This window comes from Purpureocillium takamizusanense, chromosome 5, assembly GCF_022605165.1.
Source record: "Purpureocillium takamizusanense chromosome 5, complete sequence".
Taxonomy (NCBI): domain Eukaryota; kingdom Fungi; phylum Ascomycota; class Sordariomycetes; order Hypocreales; family Ophiocordycipitaceae; genus Purpureocillium; species Purpureocillium takamizusanense.
In genome coordinates this window covers 1,477,478-1,497,899 of record NC_063072.1, presented here as the reverse complement: position 1 = coordinate 1,497,899, position 20,422 = coordinate 1,477,478, and the positions used below count along the sequence as shown (strand labels likewise).

At 59.4% G+C, this 20,422-nt stretch overlaps 7 protein-coding genes across 7 annotated transcripts; 5 read left to right on the top strand and 2 right to left on the bottom strand.

Moving 5' to 3' along the window:
• Positions 1-478: 478 nt before the first annotated feature.
• On the top strand, positions 479-2,542 carry DGK1 (Diacylglycerol kinase (CTP)). The gene has a single exon (XM_047987387.1). It carries the CDS (start codon positions 934-936, stop codon positions 2,113-2,115), a length of 1,182 nt encoding a protein of 393 aa, XP_047843372.1. The 5' UTR covers positions 479-933; the 3' UTR covers positions 2,116-2,542.
• Positions 2,543-6,930: 4,388 nt separating this feature from the next.
• Positions 6,931-7,844, top strand: JDV02_006034 (uncharacterized protein; the record flags this gene model as incomplete). Its single annotated transcript, XM_047987386.1, has 3 exons — positions 6,931-7,250; positions 7,496-7,648; positions 7,763-7,844. The coding sequence occupies 3 exons, from the start codon at positions 6,931-6,933 to the stop codon at positions 7,842-7,844; spliced, it is 555 nt and encodes a 184-aa protein (XP_047843371.1).
• Positions 7,845-9,126: 1,282 nt separating this feature from the next.
• On the bottom strand, positions 9,127-9,867 carry JDV02_006033 (uncharacterized protein; the record flags this gene model as incomplete). The annotated part of the gene is made up of 1 exon (XM_047987385.1): positions 9,127-9,867. The coding sequence occupies one exon, from the start codon at positions 9,865-9,867 to the stop codon at positions 9,127-9,129; it is 741 nt and encodes a 246-aa protein (XP_047843370.1).
• Positions 9,868-12,221: 2,354 nt separating this feature from the next.
• On the top strand, positions 12,222-13,250 carry JDV02_006032 (uncharacterized protein). The gene has a single exon (XM_047987384.1). It carries the CDS (start codon positions 12,539-12,541, stop codon positions 13,148-13,150), a length of 612 nt encoding a protein of 203 aa, XP_047843369.1. The 5' UTR covers positions 12,222-12,538; the 3' UTR covers positions 13,151-13,250.
• Positions 13,092-14,617, bottom strand: JDV02_006031 (uncharacterized protein). The gene is made up of 2 exons (XM_047987383.1): positions 14,432-14,617; positions 13,092-14,374 (listed from the first exon to the last, which is right to left on the bottom strand). The coding sequence occupies exons 1-2, from the start codon at positions 14,437-14,439 to the stop codon at positions 13,261-13,263; spliced, it is 1,122 nt and encodes a 373-aa protein (XP_047843368.1). The 5' UTR covers positions 14,440-14,617; the 3' UTR covers positions 13,092-13,260.
• Positions 14,618-14,795: 178 nt separating this feature from the next.
• Positions 14,796-17,792, top strand: SEC18 (Vesicle-fusing ATPase). The gene is made up of 3 exons (XM_047987382.1): positions 14,796-15,280; positions 15,347-17,216; positions 17,276-17,792. The coding sequence occupies exons 1-3, from the start codon at positions 15,003-15,005 to the stop codon at positions 17,606-17,608; spliced, it is 2,481 nt and encodes an 826-aa protein (XP_047843367.1). The 5' UTR covers positions 14,796-15,002; the 3' UTR covers positions 17,609-17,792.
• A 231-nt stretch (positions 17,793-18,023) lies between these two features.
• On the top strand, positions 18,024-19,464 carry JDV02_006029 (uncharacterized protein). The gene is made up of 3 exons (XM_047987381.1): positions 18,024-18,509; positions 18,572-18,715; positions 18,804-19,464. Exons 1-3 carry the CDS (start codon positions 18,414-18,416, stop codon positions 19,017-19,019), a joined length of 456 nt encoding a protein of 151 aa, XP_047843366.1. The 5' UTR covers positions 18,024-18,413; the 3' UTR covers positions 19,020-19,464.
• The last annotated feature ends 958 nt before the right edge of the window (positions 19,465-20,422 follow it).

Below are 20,422 nucleotides of genomic sequence, written 5' to 3'. Positions count from 1 at the left end.
GACAGAGCGAACAGAGTTTTGGGCCTTTCAGGGAGGGACCAACACCGCAGGGCACATCATAGAGGCTGAGACTGTCCCCCGGCTGTCGGCGCACTCGGGACTTTCGGCGGTCAATTCCTGGGTTGTCACATGCCTGCGAACCTGCGAGCCGTTCAAGCTTTGCCAGCATGACACGAGCGACGACGCAGGCGGGCGGGCACTTGGGGGGGTTCAGGTAGGCCCACGACCGGGACAGCCCCAGCACAGTTCCCGTTCTAGGGTCCAATGACGGGCCGGGATTCCCCCCCAGGCCGTAGTTGTTTTAGTGGACTGCGCCGGGCTGACCTGCGCCGTTCGCGCTCACCTGGCAGTGGAGTGAGGGCCATGAGTCTGCTGGTCGGCCGGCGTTGGGAGTCTGGCAAAAATTCTCGAGCCCCCCCCCCCCCCCGGTCTCTCCGTCATCCCGCCTCCCGACCTCCAATCTCCCCCATCACACATTATCATCACTGGCGCGCCGCGTTCCTCTCTCGCGCACTCTTCCTCCTCTCCCCTCTCCTCCCTCCTCGCTTGTAATGTGCTTCTCCCCCCGGCGTCGCACCTCGGAGCTCTTCTCGCCCCGTCCGCCATGCCGCGAGGGTAACGTCGCCCTCTGCTGCATCAACGCCCAACACCATCATCCTGGATTCGACAGCCGCCACAGTCGTCCGCCACCGCCCCTCGACGCCCCGTAGCCAGAGTCGGGGCCTCTTCGCCCTCTTCGACGACCCGCGCGACGAACACTGCGACGACGACTGCGACCACACAACGACGACGACGACGGCGCGTCTTTCGCGCCGCGACGCCCATCTCCACTCCGCCGCCCCCGTCTTCTGGCCGTCGGCCTTTGACTCCAACCGCCGCGTCCTCGCCGGCGTCGTCCGCTGCCCCGCGCTGCCCCCTGTCTCCTTCATCACCATGTCCCAGCGCCGTAGGTCCGCCGTTCCCGAGACGCCGCGCGTCATTTCGCCCAGCCCGACGCCTTCGGAGCTCGACGCCGCCGAGTACTTCGGTCCCACAACCCGTTCCGCCGCCAGGAAGAGGGTCTCGACGCCGCACACCCTCGACGAGGACGGCGCCGAGGACGAGTTCGGGCAAGACGATGTTCCCGGCCTGCGCAGGTCCCGAACGAGGAGCCGCTCGCCCATCGACGGGCGTAAGATCGCTCGCATGACGCCCAGCAACTCGAATCAGGCGACCAAGACAAAGACAAAGGCCACGAGCCCGGCCGCCGGGAACGGGAAGTTGGGGACCTCCAACGGTCATCTCGCTCCCCCTCAACCTGCCGCGCCCTCGGGATGGAGTTGGCGCGACTTCAGCCGTAGCCCCAGCCCTCTCGGACTGATCCCGATTCACCGGCACTGGAGAACATTTGTGCATAAGCACGAGGTCCCGCGCAAGATCTTACACGTCTCCATTGGCTTTTTCGTCGTTTGGTTATACACCACGGGCACGCAGACGAGCTCCGTGCCGCCTTATCTGATGGGAGCCCTGATCCCCATCGCCACCACGGACTGGCTGCGCCACCGGTATGAGTCTGTCAACCGGCTCTACGTAAAGATGCTTGGTGCCCTGATGCGCGAGAGCGAATACTCGGGCTGGAACGGCGTCATCTTCTACCTCCTGGGCGCTTGGATTGTCCTCTACTTCTTTCCCAAAGACGTGGGTGTCATGAGCGTGCTGCTCCTTAGCTGGTGTGACACCGCTGCCAGCACGTTTGGCCGCCTCTGGGGTCGGTACACCCCCCGTCTCCGGCGCGGCAAGTCTTTGGCCGGCTCCCTGGCCGCCTTCGTCGTCGGAGTGGCGACGTCCTACTTCTTCTACGGCTGGCTGGTTCCCACAATTGGGCCCATGCCTGGCGACGAGGGCTTCATGTTCAAGGGCGCCTTGTCCCTGCCGAGCTCCGTAACGAATGCGCTCGGCATCTCCAAGGCCGCAGCCACCCTGACTGGCCCCCTGGCACTCGGTGTCATGGGTCTGTGGTCCGGCTTCGTCGCCTCTACCAGCGAGGTCATCGACATATTCGGCTGGGATGACAACCTGACGATTCCCGTCCTCAGCGGTATCGGCATCTGGGGCTTCCTCAAGCTCTTCTCCTAGACTCTTTAGACCCGTCGATGGATCTTGGTGTCACTCCACTCATGACGGAAGACGAAACGGTTATGCATCGTTGGCGTTTGCAAAGGTTGGACGGGTTGCGGGTTTCGGATTTCTCCGTTTCTTACCCATTACGCTGAGACTTGTGAAATGGAACATGCAAGAAGTGTGAGTGAGGATGGTTTGGAGTTGCACGGCCACGAGATGAAGATGGTCGCGCCAATGGGACGGTTCGGTCATTGAGATGATACTGAGCACTAAGTAGATAGGTAGACTTACTCTTCGTCGTCACTGGGTCGGCGCCGATGAGGGCTCGCCGGAATGGCTCGTCATCCCTTGGCGGTGAAAAAAGGCCGCGTCGTGTAACACCCATGCGCGCATGATAATGGACACATTTATATCAGCTCGCAGCCGCGCCTGCAGTGACCCGCATCGTCTGCGATTCAGCCCATGCTGTGCTCGCCGGTAGCACATGTCTGACAGCCTGCAGCCGTCCATGGGCCCGCATCCGACGTTCGAGGTCGCAAGGACACTGGCGAGCCCTGGATGCGGGGGATGCACTGAGGTTCGAAAACACCAAGCTTCACAGAGAGACAACATGCCGGGCAGGCCCCATCAAGTGCCCCTGACCATGGCACGATGATGGCTGGGCGCACAACTCTGCTCCTGGCCACTCCGCTCCCTTGCGCGTTCGAGAGCCGCCGCGGCAGGTTCGGGGAATACAGCGGTTGCATGGGCCACGTTTCTGCCTGGGCCCCCCCGCCAGCCATGGCCATCCTATAAGATCGTGCCCCATCATCAACGCTCGTGCAGGCGTTCTTCAGGGCCCACATTACATGTGTCGTACATTACATATGTACTTCGTACATGCTGGCCTTTTCGCCTCCTGCCGTACGTCCTCGAACATGACGGGCTGCAGGCAGCTTGATGTACAGGTATGCGTTGTCGTCGCGAGGTCCGGGGGGAGGCGTGTGCATGGTCGCATCATGTCCGATTCCTGCGGCGCTGGGTCCTGCACGGCCAAGCCGTGAACAAGGAGGGTGGGGGACGCAGACGTGGCGCCTTGCCCTGGGGCGGAAGAAAAGCTGCGACTGAGAAGAAAAAATTATTATTTGAGCCTCTGAGAAGAATGGTCCTCTCGGCGCGAATGGCGGCGCGGACAGCGCGCGCCAGACGGGTTGGCGCGAGCCGCAGGCTTTTAGGTGGTGGTGTGCCGATGAAAGCTCGCCCACGGACTGGTCGTCGTACTCTCCAGCCACCCACTCACCCAATTCACCAAAGTCAGTCCACTCGGCAGGGGACTGCAGGAGTAGCACAATCTCGAAGTGCCAGCTGTACAATCTGCACGGCGGGAATCGCCTCTGGTGGCCAAAGGGACGCTCTCTTGGATGTAACCCATCGCCGCGGGCGAGAGAGAGCGTGCGACGGCCGTCACCCCCCAATGGACGCACGCTGAACTGGAGTGCCCCCCCCTCCCCTTCCGACGGATCAAAATGGAAATTCCCTCGAGAGGCATCTCGCTCTGCGGACGTGAAGGGGGAGCCGCGCCGCTACGTTAGGGTGCCGAGCGGGCTACCACCGGAGCGGATGGTGCAGGAGCTGAGGCAGTGGTGCGATGGACGGCGTAACATCTAGCAGATGGATTAGGTCTGGAGCTGCCGCCCATTGACGGATCGCCACTTGCTGACTTGGCCGACCTGACATACTACTGACATTGCCAGCAGGTGGTGGCACTCCCACTCCCACGGCCACCACCACCAACGCAAACGCCCTGTGGGACGACGTGCCATGATGGTGCCCCGATGAAAGGGTGTCGTCTGGCTTTCTCGCCCGGTAGATTCGAATTCTGTGCTTCTGTACCTGCTCACGGCTCCACAGCGGCACGGCGCGAGACATCGTGGAGTCCCATGCATATGCTGTGTTTCCAACGCGTCGTCTTTGTTCGTCTCGTCAAGCAATCACGCCGCGGCAGGGGTAGCAGCTGTGGCCCGGAGGACGGCGCAGCTCCGGGGGCGTGTCGCAGGCTGTGGCATCGGGTGTCCGGCGAGCAGGCCGGCCTGGCCTGCGTGGGCGACGGCTGACGCCCGCGGCGATGACGGAGCGCCGGTCTTGGATGGCGGGGGAGGGGCAAAAAACTAATAAGTGCAAGCACCGGTTCGCTTTGAGTAATGAGTGAGTAGGTGCTACGGGGACATGAGTGACTTGCTGGGGAATCCATCGTCCGTCGCCGCCATCCATGTCGCGCGCCGATGACGGGCTCCGTGGCCTTGGTGGCCAATAGACCGTCGCGAAAAGGGCCGCAGGCGTTGGGTCGGGCTAAGTTTCGCCGTTCGTTGCACCTCTTGACTCTGTTGAGGCCAGGCTGCTCCCCCCAATGAGGCGGCGAGGAATTGGGCAGGAGACACGTCCCGTCAAGACGAGAGGGGTGCGCCAGTCGGGACTCGGGCGGCAGGAACGAACGAGCGTTGCGACCCGGAGTACTGTTCCAAGTACATGAGCGAGTACCTTTCAACCAACAGCCAAGTACACGTACGTTAAATCTAGGCGTAGACCACTAGCTAGACAGTACGAGCTATTTCGTGTAGAGAAGATGCCGAAGTAGGTATCGGGAAACGTCATGTATTCGTTTAGTATATCACCTTAGGTATCACCACGGTACTTGCTTTGTAGCAGTGGAAATGGGATCCCTGTGACAGACAGACGGACCAACGGAGCAGCACTTGCCGCCCACGGATGTCAGGCAATTCATCAGTAGGCGCCATCCATTCCTATTTGTTTGCAGTGGAAAAGACCCGCCGCGCCGCAAACTCTCAACTTCAATTCCGTCCCTCCCAACCCGGGCCATCGTTTGGCAGGCGTCTTGACAACGCATCACCACCTCGCTGGCGGCGGCGTTGCCCGACCTCCACTGCCTCGATGCACGACTGCCTGACCTGACGTCTGTCCGCCCGTCCCGTCCGCCCGCCCCCCATGCCGTCCGTCGGCCTGGTGCCTCCGAATTGGAACTTTAGTGCCGCAGTGCTGTGCCTTTCGGTGCGCCTCCCCCCTCTCTCTCGCGCCCCCCCGCGCCCCAGCCGGCTGCCATGGCCCTGACAGGCACAGGAGAGAATTCCAATGCTGCTTTTGCGCTTCCCACGTCTGGCTGTTAGCGGCGCTTGTTGTTCCAGAGGGCCACGCCTCGATCCACCATTCATCCAGACACCCATCCATCCATAGTTACCGCACCTACGAAGTACACGTTACCGACACACCCACCGCGCACACGCACTCACACTCTCACACTTTCGCGCACACACGCACACAAACAAAAGAGAGAGGGGGAGAAAGTGTGGGAGAGTGGGCGAGAGAGAGAGACACACACACACTCACTCGCCCAGCAGCAAATCACCCAGCCCCTCCCCCAGATGGCCCATTCCGGCAAACTGCCGTCGCCTTGCCTGGCCCTTTGTGTTCCAACGTGCCAAGGTTGCGCTGCTGTTTGACTTACACGCACGCTGCTCGCTCGCTTGCACCACGCGCGCACACGCCGCCGCCGCCGCTGCGTCGCCAATGCCGAGGCCAGATGCTCCATCTGACTCCGAATATCCTTGGCCAGCCGAGCCAGTTGCAGCGCCTCGCCCCAGAACAGGCCCGTCCAACACACACGGCGTGCCTCTTGCGCTGACGTTCGCCGCCTCCGCCGCTGGGACCACATATTGGGCACCTAGCGTGGGATGCTGTCGTTGCTGCTCGCTCTCCGCCTTTTCGGTTCCATGGTGCTTCCCTGCCTGGCTGGCATGGGGACTGAGCCAGATGGCTAGTGCAGCCACCACGCTCTGGTAGTCGGCGGCGGCGGCGATTTGCCCTGCGCCCGCCACGGGTCCCAGCCAATTCCACCACGCCTTTTGCTTTGGCCGGGCATGCGTCTCCAAGGTGTATCCCCTCCAGGATGCACGTTCCGTCATCGTTCTCACCCGGCCTAGCACCGACCTTCTGGGCCCTTGCTTGCCCACCCTGTAACCCAAGGCCGTTTCGCGGCTGGGCCTTTTCACTTTCCCACGAGTCTCCACTCATCCTTTTTTTCTGATGCTGGGTGGTCTCGTCTCTTGCTCGGCATGTGCATTGGCTCTTGAGTGAATGTGGACGACGGTGTTATCCCACGCCCAGCTCTCTTTCTCGCCTCTGCAAGCGCACATTTCACTTCCACGTTGGCCACGGCCCCCTTCTACTCCCACCCTACCCCCTTGGCGGCTTATTCCATGAATCCGTGAATCCATTTGCATCCGGCCTCCTGTCCTCGTTGGCTCGGCCGGCCTCCACGAGCCCCAAGAGCCTCCAGGGGGTCCTCTTACTCCACCACCACCACCGCCGCCGCCTCCGTGTTACTCTCGCTGGCCCACCCCATGCAAGCCGCCATGATCATCTCGTCCGCCTCTCAGAGTGTCATCATATCGTCTTTCCCCGTCCTTGTCTGGGCGGGGTCGTCGTCCACGGCCTCGGCGAATAGAGACGGGTTATGTTATCCCTTCGGTATGAGCATATCGGCTTGAGGAGGGTTGCTGGAAAAGTATAAAAGGGCTCCTCGAGACCAAGATGAATCAATTTTCTCTTCTTCTTCTTTTATTTCTTTCTCTCTCCCAGAGACTCTTCATGATCCCAAGTTCTCATACCAAGGTGCCAACCCAGACATTGTCTTGACCCCGTCCATACCGCTTCTCAAGCATCACCGCCACACACGCCTTACAACGCTTGCCTTTTTGTCCCTCGGCTGCAGTCTCATCTACCATCATCATCTCACACCAAGCTCGCCCGGCGCCGTGACGCTTACATCAGATCAACATGTCTGGCCCTTACTCGACCATTTCCTACTCCATGCCCATGGCGGTCCCCTCCAAGGGGAACCAGTACCCCACTTACAGCCAGTACTCCATCTCGCCGCCGGAATGCGACGACTCCATCAGCTCGGCCTCTGGGGTGCCGTCGTACAGCAACAGCGGCTACTCTGCCACTACCGCCAGCTACATCGGAAGCTCTAGCGGCGACTACGACAGCGCCGGCTCTGCTAGCGGTGTCGACTTCCAGGAGTACATGCAGGAGCGCTTCGCCAACTCGTTTAACCCCATTCCCTTGGACCGCAGCATGGCGGTCCAAGCGCAGTCGTAAGTTGCGCCCGTTTGCCCGCTGCTCTGTGTGTGCGTGTGGAGGGGGGAGCGTTCGCGCGCACTGCACTGGCTTGGCTTGGCTGGCGCAGGCCCGCCGCAATCCCGCGCGCGCAGGCGGCGTCTTGTCAGCCTCTATGATGCGCGCGAACCATCCAGTCCACCACCACCCCCCTCCCCAAGGAAAAGGGAGCAGCAAAACAAAATTAAAAAAAAAAAATGGCTAACGCATGGCGATCCCGCAGTTCCGGAAAACTCAACGCCAAGCACCGCGAACTCGTCGAGCTGCAGAAGCAGGCACAGGCCCGCCTTGCGAGGACGCGCGAGCGTTTTCAGGAGGGCATGCGCGATGCCCGCGAGGTGCGCGGGGATCTGGAGTGGACACAGAAGAAAGTCTCGTGAGTCCTGCCCTTCCCGTCCGCCCGGCGCCCCCCCAGGGAAAACAAGACGTAAAATCCCGTGGGCCAATGACGCAAAGGACGCCGCGACTGACGCTCGAATGTCTCGCACAGCTCGCTCCAATCAAAGGCCTCGCGCAAGCACCCCAAGGAGTACAGCAAGGCTCGCGCGCGATACCCGTCTCCCGAGTATTGAACAACGGCGAGCAGTTGGACATGCGCGACGAATTTATGGCAGCTTCCGCACCCTTTCAGCGGACGCTTTTCTGCCTTGCTATGTATACCAAGAGCGCCAGAAAAAGCGAATTCCGGATGTTTTACTAGCGATTACGACAAAAATGGACGGCCGCCTGATATCAGCGATTTACGATTCTTCTTCCATTTTCCGGCCCCCCCAGGAAGCGAAACTCTAACCTGGCCGGTGCGCGAGTGCGTTATTTGACACGGACTGACGTTGAAATAAGCTGCGGCTGGCGGCAATCTTGCATCGTGCTAGGCGCGAGATCCCTTGCTGCTTTATCGGCCCCTGCTGCCGGGTGGGCGGCGGCGGCAATTAAGCGCTGGCTCTCCACTGGCAAGGTTTCGTGGCCGCCGGCCAAGGGGTGTGGGGGAAGTCGGATGCGGCCGTTTCACGAGACGATGAGACTTATGATTGGATGAACTGGGACGATCTGGGGAAGCAAAACGGGCACACCACGCCTCGTTCCTCACATCTTGGGTAGCCTGAGCTATTGGCCGAGCCAGCTGTCTGGTGCCCTCGCCCCGCGAGCAGGGGCCCTATTCGGCCGAGAGGCAGAGCCGAGGCGGGGTGGGACGATGAATGTCTTTCTGCAAGGTACCATGTAAGGACCGGAATCGGTGGAGAGACGGGCACACCGTGTAGCAAGTGAAGAGGAAAAGTTGGGGACCCGTAGGTACATCTCCTATTGCGACGAATTGTTGCTTCTTTGGACGTGACAAGGCGACCTGGCAGTAACAACAAGGCGCTACTTGATGTGTCAGAGCCAGACGTTCCAGGGCTTCGACAGTGCCCAGCAAGACCGAGGGCCGAGGCCCTCCTTCCGTAGCCGAATCCAGCTCTCTGCCAACGCCCGTGCAGTAGGCCAAGGAGCCACCCCGGCGTGAAAGGTGACCCGGCATGGCGGTAGCGAGCAGGGAGGCGTGTGCCCCCCTGATGGCAGTCTCCGGGATGTGCCAGATCATGTGATGTGAGCCTTTGGTGCCGACGACGAGGGCTCGAGGTCTTGGGCATCCCGTGTAAGTCGTTGGAGTGGTCACGTGACCGGGCCCAAAAAGGTATTGGGTTTAGCCTTAGCCGAGGTCTGGACAAGGCTCGGGATACCTAGGTATCTCCTCGTACACGACACAAGGGGTCGGTGCGACGCGTCGGCGTCTTCCCCATCGCCAGAGCGGGCAGTCGCGCCTGGAATAGCGTTGTCATATTCTGTGATGATGCTGATGCTGCGACCTCGGTGAGCTCAAGTTTGAGCGGGCGGGGTGGTCGCATGTTGCCGATGCCCGCGCGCCAACCACGAGCCTCTCGGCAACAGGCCCATGGAAGATTCGAGGCGCTCCCAGGGATTCTCGTTGGACGATGGGTCGTAGTAGTCCTCGTACCAAGGTTTCCCGCTCGAGGGGCCCCTGTCGCGGATGTGATGGTGGTCTTGCGGCTCGCCGTGTCCGCGGCGGCGCGGGGGCATGCCGACGAAGCCCACGCCGGGCGCTGGTCGTTCCGGCAACCCAGCTGGACGAGGTAACGAGGCGATGGTGGTCGTGCTGCTTTCGGCAGCTGCCGCTGATTCTGCGACGTCGTCGTCGTCGTCGTCGGCGGCGGCGGCGGCGGCGGCTATGGCGGGCTCGACCTCGTCATTTTCATCCTCCAGCGAGATCTCGTCCGTGTTCGTCGCGGCAGATGGGCGCACGGACGCCGTGGCGCCTCCTGCATCGCGCTTCGTCGCCCCGAGCGGCGTCGCGTTCGACCCCGTCGAGGACGCGGCGCCGTGAGAATTCCCTTGACGACGGTGGTGGTGATGGTGATGAAGATGATGCTGCTGCTTCGATAAGTGCTGCTGCTCTGTGGCGGCGTCGGCGAGGGGGTTGTAGCGGCGCTTCTTCTGCGGGCGGTCCTGCGCGCCAAAGGCCGAGAAGCCCATCATCTGGGCCATGGCGGCGGCGGCGGCGTCGTTGGCGTCATCGCCGTCGCCCGCGGCCGGATCCATGTCTCGCCCGCCGACGATAAGCAACAACGCGCCCGGAAGGGGGGGCGGAGAGATGCGACGGCCGTGCGGGAAATGCAGCGCGCAAACTGGGTGCGGCCGTGTTCGTGTCGAGCGGGCGTCGGGTCGAGAGAGGGGGAGAAGGGGGGGGGGAGGCCCTCCGCGGAGCAAGGGAAGAAGGGGAAGGAAAAAAAAAGGGAGGCGAAGAAAACGCAGGACAACAAACGACGTGTCGCGGCGATTCCGAGGAGCGAAAATGCGGTGAGGGGAATAGCGCGGCGCGGGAGGGGAGCCAAAAGGCCGTCAAGATGGTGTAGTGGTAGTGGACGGATGGATGGATGGATGGATGGTGGTGGTGGTGGTGGTGGTGCACTTGCACGCGAAGAAAAAAGGGCTTCTTCTTTGTCAATCAAGGGAGGAAGAATCGTGCTAGAAGAGGGTGTGGTGGTCGATTTCGGCGTGCGGGCCTGGTGGGATTCGGCCGCCGATCCATCGATCTTCACTGATTCCACTGAGTGGGCGCTCGGCGGCGTGGTCACTACTACTAGGTAGTACTAATAGGAACGTACCCCAGGCCAGGTCAGGCACATGACGCTGGCGCCGGGGGGGGGGGGGCCAAATCATTCCTTCGTTTGGCAGTGTTGGTTTGGTGTGTGTGTGTGTGTGTGTGTGTGTGTGTCTCTGTGTGTTCTCATGTTGTGTGGCGGGGGAGGTGGCTCATTCAACCAGTGGTGAGCAGCTTCCCAAGCGAAGCAGCAATCACGCACGTCAAGGTGGCCGTGGCCATGTTGGGACAAGAGAATTACGATTTTTTTTTTGGCCATGGAATTTTTTTTTTTTTTTTTTTTTAAAAAAACTCTTGATTTTTCGGCTTTTGTGGTATAACATCGACTTTGCAAGGGGCCTCTCAAGGTACAGTATACTCATGGGTGCTCTTTCCCAGCTCTTGGCACCAAGACTCTCAGTTCCGTGGTCTCGGTGGTAGATAACGTTGCGACGGTTCGTAGCGACAGTTGACCCTATTTCGAACCGGACTCAGCCAGCACCAGTCGCCATCTCTCCGACACTAAAGTACACGGGGAATCGCCCGCTGTTAGCTGACAGTAGCTCCAAAGCCAGCCTTGCTTGGAAGTGAAAGTAGTGATAGTAGTTCCACTTACGCCGTATCCGCGCGTGCAGCCGTACGTCTTCACGTAAAAGTTGGACCTGATCCTGGCCTTTTTGGGCGGTGGACCGGCGTAGTGCCCGAGCACCCAATTCGTATCCCCCCACGCGCCATGTTTGACCTTGAAGGTGCACGTCTTGCTCTCCTTTTCGCAAGTCTGCATCGCACGTCTGAGCAACAGGACCTCGCCGGTATGATGCTGATGGATGGGTTGGAACTCACCCCCGGCCAATGGCCCCAAGACCCATCCATGGCCCACGCGGAATCCAGCTGGAGGAGGCCCAGGTAAGTTTTGGGTCCGACGACGTGGTCTCATGGCATGCGTGGTGACTTGCCTCGTCGTCCGAATGGTACTCGCCGTCGGACGTGTCAGAGTCTGTGAGATCAATGGGGCCGCACATGGTTGACGTGGACGGTTGGCGAGAGTTGACGTGCTGGGTGTTGATGCTTCGAGCCTCTTCTTCTTCACTCAAGCGTTGTGCTGCTGCTACTACGAAGTAGCTACGGGACACAAAAACTTTGGGAAGAGTCGTCTTCCTTTATACCTTTTTTTTTAAAAAAAAAAATCGTTCCCTCTTTTCTCTTCCAATGAACCGACTGGGAGCCCTTCAGAGACTTGCCTCTGCTATCCTATCCTGTCTCTACAAGTTGCGAAGGCACGTGGTGAAACTATAGGCGGCTTGAAGGACGAGAGCGGTGATGGCTCATGTAAGTGTTACTCAACCGTTCGGGTTCGGCAACATGTTCTGCAGGCACAAACGTTTCGAAAAACTCGTGGGCGCGGTGCTCTGGCCATGGCGCGCATGCACGGAGCGCAGGGCCTACATGGCTCAAATGCCAATGACGTGGGGGCCGGCTCAATCGCATTGTTACTATGGCTGTTGTCTTCTTTATTGAAGATTGACCATGTCGAGTCTCGAGTCTTAATGGGCGAAACTCAACGCGTGCACCTTATAAAGTGTTATTGAACGGTGTGGCCTGGGGTTCAGTGGCTGCCGCCCCCCCCCCCCCCCCCTGGGGCCGCCCTGGCAGGGATGACGTACTGTACTTTAGGTACCGTAGTAGGTACAGGTAGCAGAGGCTCGGCATCTGGAGCTTCCGGCCGCAACACTAAGGTAACAACCCCAGAGCTCCGTTTATAAAGCTGACGGGCACGCAGTAGGACAAGCACGGCCAGTTTCATGCTGTCTGTGCTGTGCTGTGCTGTGCTGTGCTGTGCTGTGCTGTGATAGCTGTTTTGTTTCGTCTTTTGGACAGAACAAAAACACTGCTCTGCCACTGATCTCGCCCACGTGCGTTCGCCATCTCGGTCGGAGTCAGGGCTATCTTACCTACTTCGTACTCCCTACTATAGCCTCCCGCCCGCCCGACCGACACGAACCACTCAGCCAACCGCGCACGGGAGCCTCTCGAGTCTTCAGCAGCGCCAGGGCCGACTTCTTGGCCCAAGCTTATCCACCCATTGTTCAGCGCGAGCGCTTCTCTCCCCCTCGACCTCAAGATATCGCCATGGAGCCACCCCTCGCCCCGATATCCCTCATGCTGCCATCCAAGTATGCGTCGGGCGCAGCCAGCGACACGGATGGCTCCACGCCGTCTGAGCCATCCGTCGAGTGGCTCACCGGCACGTGGACCGTCACGCACTCGACGCTATCCATGTGGCGCTCCGCGCGCAACGTCCGCATCAGCTACAGGCCCATGCCGCCCAAGGCCGACGGCCGCCCGCGCGTCGACGACCTCGTCGAGTACGAGCCCACGGATAAGCAAGCCGTGCGTAAGACGGTCCAGGGCGTCGATACGCAGGCGGACGCCGCCCGCGGATGGGACTGGCGCGGCAAGGGCTGGCTGTTCTTCGTCGGCAGTCACTGGGAGGTGCTCGGCTGGGGCGAAGAGACCGCCGCCGATGGCGCACGCGAGCGCTGGGCCGTGACGTGGTTCGCGCCAACGCTCTTCACCAAGGAGGGCGTGGACGTCTACTGCGACAGGAGGGAAGGGTTGAGCGAGGCGACCTATAAGAGGGTGGAGGAGGCGCTGACGAAACTGGGCGCGGCCCCCGTTGTGGCCATGGTAGAGAAGGACATGCGGCCCGTGGAGATAAAGCTGCCTTGGACGGAAAAGTGATACCCTTACGACGCGGCTGATATGGGGGGGAACACCAAGGTATTTGGGTCATTACAGCAAAGTGCGGATCAATTCATTGGCGCGTACTTTACGCCTTGGGTATCTCATCGTTAGTCATGTCTGTGATGTCGCAATCTGTGCTCAGGGGAGCGAGAACCATGTCGGTTCGCGTGCTCGTGGCCGCGGTGCCTCTTCTCTTTATGGTCGCTTCCGTACTCCCCGCCACGATGGTGACGATCCCGAAGTGAACTTTGTCGCGCGTAGTCTTCATCTCGGTGCCGCTCATCTCGTTGCCGCTTCCGTTCATGGTCGTTCCCGTGCTCATTGCCACGGTGGTCTCGACGATGTCGGTGCGACTCTCGGCGTGGCGAACGAGAACGTGAGCGTGAGCCTGATCGACGTCTGTGTCTCTTCTCGCGGTCCTCCCTTCGTTTCTCCTTTTCCTGACGCTTCTCTTCCTTACAGACCTGTCGAAACTGGGCTTCTTGTTCCGCCGCAATCTTTTTACGCTGCTGTTTCAGCGTTTGTATCTTGGCCGATGCCTGCTTCATGATGGCCAGTGGGTCGTCAGCGACCAACCGCTGCGCCTGTCGTTCCTTGCGCCTTGGATCCTCGTTGCCCCAGACGTCTTTGGGAGGTACTGCCATGGCAGTAGGGTCTAGCCGAGAATACCAGGGTTCGCTCACTCCGCCCTTGCCAGCCGCGTTGGCGAGGCGCATTCTATACTGGTCTTCGATCTCCCGGCGCTTTGCATGGGCCTCTTTTTCCGCATCTGCGTTTTTCTCCGCATGTGCTCTTGCCTTTTCATCGCCGACGAGATCGATGTGGCCGGCATGATCGACGATGGGTGCCGAGCTCGTAGGCTTCCGGGACTGCTCGAAGGCGGTGGCGGGCGCTTCGTTTCGCTCTCGTGCCAGTCGTAGTTCAAAGTCGGTGTCGTCTTCGCCGGACCTCTTTCGCTGTTTTCGCGGACGCCTGGTCTCGAGGTGTTCAGGCTCGGCTACACGTACGAGGGACGACTCGGAGATGGCGTTTGCTTCGTTTTCGTCAGGGTAAGCGGGCGGCTCTTCGCCTCGCAGGATGGCTAGGCGGCGCTGCGCATCAATCTCCTGCATGCGCTGCTCCTCGGCCTCCTCGGCGAGTTTCGCTGCGGCCTCATCACGGCGAACGCGAGCGATGTTTTGGGGATTGTACACGTTCCATGACTTCTTGCCGAGAAGGTGTCTGCGTTTCATCAGTGAGTGCTTGCGTTGGGGAAAGAGGGCCGGGGGGGAGGCATACAAAGGCATGATGTGCCCTGCCACAAGCCATGCGTTGGCTGGACGGTCACGAGTCTTGACGACCAAGGCTTGTTCGTCGGTGAGTCGATATGCGAAGGAAAAATCGAGAGTGACAATGCTGGTGTTGCAAAGGGAGAGACCTAGCCTGAGTGAAGACGAACACCCTCGAGGTCTAAGATGTACAACGAATGCAGGAAGTGCCTGGACTGCTCTGCCTGGCGCCGGCGCGCCCGCCAGTTGGCGGCTCAGCGTGGGGCGTCGCACTGGCGGGCGGGAGACCGCATGGCACTATGCCCCATAGGGAATCGAAACCACACCCGAGACCCAGTGTCATCATCGCCCCTCGTTCGTCAGCTCCTGAAGCTTCAAACTGTCCTTACCGTTTCCCTCTTATCGCTCCAAGTTCCCTCAACCACGCATGCCCCTTAGACTTTCTCATTTTTGCCTGCTTACCCAGGCCTTTATGACCCCTTGAGGTCCCCAAAAGCCCCCCGCAATCCGGCGTAACCGAACCTTGCCGACTTGTATACCAGGACGCCGTCAGCTAGGGCCACACTACCCTCGCGACCATCATGTCCAGGGCTCCTCCGCCAGGCGGCTCCGGCCGCATGCCGTTCCTCGGCGGCCTGCCTGGAAGCAACCCGCGCGCGCCGCCTCCGGGTCAAGGGCGTCCGTACGGCAACGACGGCCATGGCCAAGGCTACGGCGCACCCCAGGCCGGCGCGCCGCGCTCGCCGGGCATGTCGCGATATGGGGAGAAGGCCCAACCCGGCGGCGGTCGCCAGGTAACGCTGAGGGTCGAAAAGGTCACCGACAGGTCTCTTCAATCGAGACTCATCTACGGAAACCTGTGAGTTCCAGACGCAACTGCCTGCACCCACGGCGAGATGTTAATGCCTGCTCTCTCTCTCTGCAGCTGCGCCGTTGCCCCCGAGGATTTCCCGCCCAGTCGAGACGGCTCCGACTTGTATATCCTGCTCCGGGGAGGCCAGCCGGTGGGGGAATACGTCGTCACAGCCAAGCCCGTTCCCGGTTTCCCTCCCGGATGCATCAGTCTGTCCGACCCTCAACGGAGCTGGTGCGGCATCACCATGAGAGATCAGTTCACGGGTGAGATATACGATCCTTTCGCACAGGGAAGCAAAGCCTACCTCGGCTCGCTCGACCTCGAAATCGGCTTTGCCTCGCCGAACAAGAAGACAGATGTCCCCTACGATGAAGACGAACTATCCAAGATCTTCATCGACACATACCAGAACCAAGTCTTGTCCCCCGGGCAAAAGGTCCTGATGGATGTTCGAAACATCCCGCTCATGATTACGGTAAAGACTGTGGGCCTTGTTGATCTCGCCATGGCCTCGGAGGACTCGAGCAAGCAGGTCTACAGAGAGTCCAACGCCCGGGGCATTCTAACGAACCAGACCCGAGTGCTCTTGCACCGTGATGCCAAGGGCGACTTCAACTTGAAGCCCTCCATGTCAAAGCCGAACTCGAACGCCATCCTGGCTCCTGATTTCAAGTTTGAAGACATGGGCATCGGCGGCCTCGACAAGGAGTTTTCCATCATCTTCCGCAGAGCCTTCGCCTCGCGTGTCTTCCCGCCCGGCCTGGTCGCCAAGATGGGCATTCCTCACGTCAAGGGAATGTTGCTGTACGGCCCTCCCGGCACTGGCAAAACGCTCATCGCCAGGCAGATTGGCCAAATGCTGAATGCACGCCCACCAAAAGTCATCAACGGACCTGAAGTCCTCAACAAGTACGTCGGCCAGTCGGAAGAAAACATTCGAAAGCTGTTCGCAGACGCCGAGAAGGAATACAAAGAGAAAGGAGACGAGAGCGGCCTCCACATCATCATCTTCGATGAGCTCGATGCTGTCTGCAAGCAGCGAGGGTCGGGTGCGGGAGGCGGCACCGGCGTCGGCGACAGCGTCGTCAACCAGCTCCTCTCCAAGCTGGATGGTGTTGATCAGCTCAACAACATCCTCCTCATCGGCATGACGAACCGGAAAGACATGATCGACGATGCCCTGATGCGGCCTGGGCGTCTAGAGGTGCACATCGAAATTTCTCTGCCTGACGAGCCTGGCCGACTAGAGATTTTCAAAATCCACACGTCAAAGATGCGGACCAATGGCCTCCTCGACCCGGACGTGAACTTGGAAGAGTTGGCAGGTCTCACCAAGAACTACTCGGGTGCTGAGATCAACGGTGTCGTCAAGGCTGCCGCCTCATGTGCATTCTCTCGTCACAGCGAGGTCGGGCAGCTGGCTGCCGTGAGACAGGACGTTGCCAACATGAAGGTGAACCGCGACGACTTCATGAACGCGCTGACAGAGGTGCGCCCAGCCTATGGCGTCTCGGAAGCGGAGCTGGAGGAGGCCGTTCGACTGGGCATCATACCTTATAGTGCTCACGTCAACAACTCTGTCCAGGAGATGACACGCGTTGTCGACATGATCAAGAACGACCCAAACAAGTTCAGCACATCTGTGCTATTCCACGGGCCCAAGGCGTCCGGGAAGACGGCGCTGGCGGCCCACATTGCCATGCAGTCCGGAATCCCCTTTGTCAAGATGGTTACACCCGCCGACCTCGTTGGGTTCAGGGATGACTTCGCCAAGAAGGAGTTTGTGCACAGAGCATTCGCAGACGCCTACAAGTCGCCGGCCAGTATCCTCATCCTAGATGACTTTGAGCGCTTGATTGGCTGGAACCCCATCGGCCCTCGCTTCTCCAACACGATGCTCGAGGCTTTGACCACGCTCATAGTCTCGAAGCCGCCCAAGGTGAGTCCAACAAGATGCAGGTGCGTATCGCATTCCCCATAGTCTCACATTTCAAACAGGGACACCGGCTTCTCGTCTTCGTCACCACGTCCAAGGCGTCTGTTCTGAAGATGCTTGAGATTGACATGGATTTCGCCAAAAAGGTTGCGGTGCCGGCAGTTTCCAACGTGCAGGAGCTCGGCACCGTGCTTCAGCAATCGAGGGTGTTCAACTCGGGGGACATCAACCAAGTCATCAATAACATCCAGCAGCGGACGGGCTCCGATTCGGTGGGCATTGGCATCAAGACGATTTTGGACTGCATCTTCGAGGCCAAGGCGGGCCCCGAGTCGGACGTTTTGGAAACTTTCTCCGACCTCATACTTGAGAACCTACAGGAGATGCAAATTTAGAAGGACGAGGATGGCGGTACAGGTATTAGATAAGATATTCATTATTAGCGCCGGTGGTGATGGCAATAGCCCAGGCAGGGTTGTTGATGCTTATTGCTCTCCCGGTCGGTCCCTCTAGTGACGGGAAGCGATGACATGCATGCCCTTTGCTTGGGCGACATCACCTAGCCACCCTTTCTTCCTGCAGAAGCGTCTCCAGCCCAGAAGCAGTGTTCGCAGCCGCTTCTCCCTTGCCTTGGAAGGGGTGGAACATGGTGTCCGCCCTGAAAGCCCGGTTGATGTTGGGCCGGTCCCAATTATTTGACACAGCCTCTCCCCCCGGCGAGGCCGTGGGGGGGTTCTGCGTTGCTGGCCCGAGGGCTCCTGTTCGGACCAGTGACGACGCCCCTTCTGCTCCTTATTAGTCGGGGTCAGGGCCCGGTCCGTCCTCTTCAGTTTGTCACAGTCTTGCGTGACTGTCCACGTCATCCACCTCATAACTAGTGGGAGGCTGCCTGCCGCGTGTCTAATGCTGTGTGGTAATATACAACCGAATGAATATACAGGCGAGAGGAGATTCGCCCGGTTAGAGTGCGGCAACACACCAAGCGACGCCCAAAGGCCCATTGCGCACAGGATACTTCAACTTGATTTCTCATGACCACGTTTCATCAGACTTCAAAATTTGGCTATCATTAGTAGAGTGATTCGTATCATAGCAGTCTGAGCTCCCGCTATTGTAGTGGCATAAAAGGCGGGCTTGCCGCTCGCAGAGCTGCGGCCGCTAACTCAGATTCCTTTACCACCAGACCGTCAGAGAGCTACAATGAGTAAAAAATATAAATACCCAACCTTTCCCACTGAGGAGGAGGCGATGGCGTACGTTGATTCATATACGTTCGGTAAGGGACACGTGTATGGGGTATGCGTTCACTCTATGTTGATAGCGTTGAAACATTCGTGTTCTCTAACATGCGCGCCCAGATTTGTTCGTCCCCGGTGGACGGTATCGACACCGGCAGCGTCGCTGGCCGTTGCCATTGGTTCGCCCTCCAAGTAAGGAGAAACAATCGAGGTTGGACCTTCTACCCCGCCGCGAGGGACACGTATTGCAGGGGATCCGAACCGGTACGTACGTGAGCAATATGAGTAACTGGCAGTCCGGCTACATAATGCGCCCTATCGACGCAGCGACTGACCGCCTACATGACCGCAGTGCCTCAAGAGCGGCGACGGCTGTCATGTCTTCCGATACAGACATGGGGTCGTAAACGGGTGCTCGTACACGGCGACATGCGCGGAACCGGGGCTGCCAATACCGCAGCAGCTTCTAGGGCCGGACGGACATATTCTTGAAGAGATTCGCCAAATGGATCACGGGCAACTGAAGGATTTACTCTTCTCGCTGGTCGAATGCGACGAAACCATTTAGGCGCGTAGAATATGCTAGCGACCGGAGAAGGGGCGTTGGAGGGCTAGGTCAGGTAGTTGGGGAAACGTACAGTATACTTGACGGCAGGTTGACCACCGCGTGAGGTAACGCACTTCTCGGTAGGGTGGTTTCTACCGTTTCTGAGTGGAAGAGACGGGAACGATAGACTCTACCTTGAAGGAGTTGGCACAATCTGGGGAAAAAATCAAAAAAAAAAATCTACATCATGGAGTTTGGGCGAGATAATTGTGCATACTAGACTAGAGCCGACCATAGCGCTTGACCGACAGTGATGCCAAGTCTGACTGTCGGGGATCTGCCGGATTCACTGCTGGACTCGCGGGATCACGGCGTGTTGGATAGATAAGGCTTGTTGGTAGGGGTCGCCGAAGCATAGTAAAGGATGTTGATCTGCGTGCTTATTCACTTCACTCTAGTACGTGCGTATATTGTTCCACGCGATCAACCCGCGAGGAGAGTAGCTACGATACTCGTGGTAGCTGGCGGTGATGCGATGAATCTACGGGGCGAGTGAGCTGATTAGGGAATCGTAACGCATCCAGGTCGTACAGGCAATGACTTGGTTGCTACGAAATGCAGTGTCTCTACTGCCTCGGGTAGAGCGTCTTCCCCTGCAGATGCTTGTGACACGAGGCATGCAGGGCAAGGGTTGGAGAGCCACCTGACAAAGGGGAGGAAGGGTCAAGGGCAGAGTGAGACGACGTTGAGCAGCCGCTTCTGACGTCGAAGAGGGAAGTCCGGCGATTGGATCCCACCCGGCGCTGACATCTGCAGCGGCGAGTGCCGGAATGTATCGCACGTGCATCCTGGTGGTGATGAGAGAGCTTTCGAGTGCGAACAAAGTTGGTGGGCTCTAGCGGGGTGGGATGGGATGGGCTGCTGCTAGTAACTTATTAGTACTACCGTGGGGATGGGAGGGTGTGGAGAAGCAGGACGGGAGGGTTTTACGGCAAGGGCCGAGTCCGTCCTCGTTTTGGTAGGCGACAGCGGTGAGAGACAGAAGAGGACGGATATGGTGATGTTTTGCGACGCGGCGGCGGGGGCGGCGGGGGCGGCTTTTGTCATGGGATAGGGCCTTGCATGTCGGATTGATGCTGCGACGTCGCGGTCCGAGGGTCCAACGACGAGGCTGCGGGCGGGTTGGAAAGGAAGTCGGCGAGGGGGCCTCGGGACCGCTTACCTTGCTTGACACACAGACGTACAACACAATACAATACAGCATGAAGGAAGAAGAGCGGTGGAGAGGCAAGCGTGGTGCCAGAGCAGGAGTAGGAGCAGGAGGAGGAGCTCCAGCTGCAGCTAGAGCTAGAGCTAGAGCAAGTAGAGCTAGAGCTAGACCCTGAAGAGTCAGAGTGGGCGGGAGGGAGAGTACCGTAGTAGTA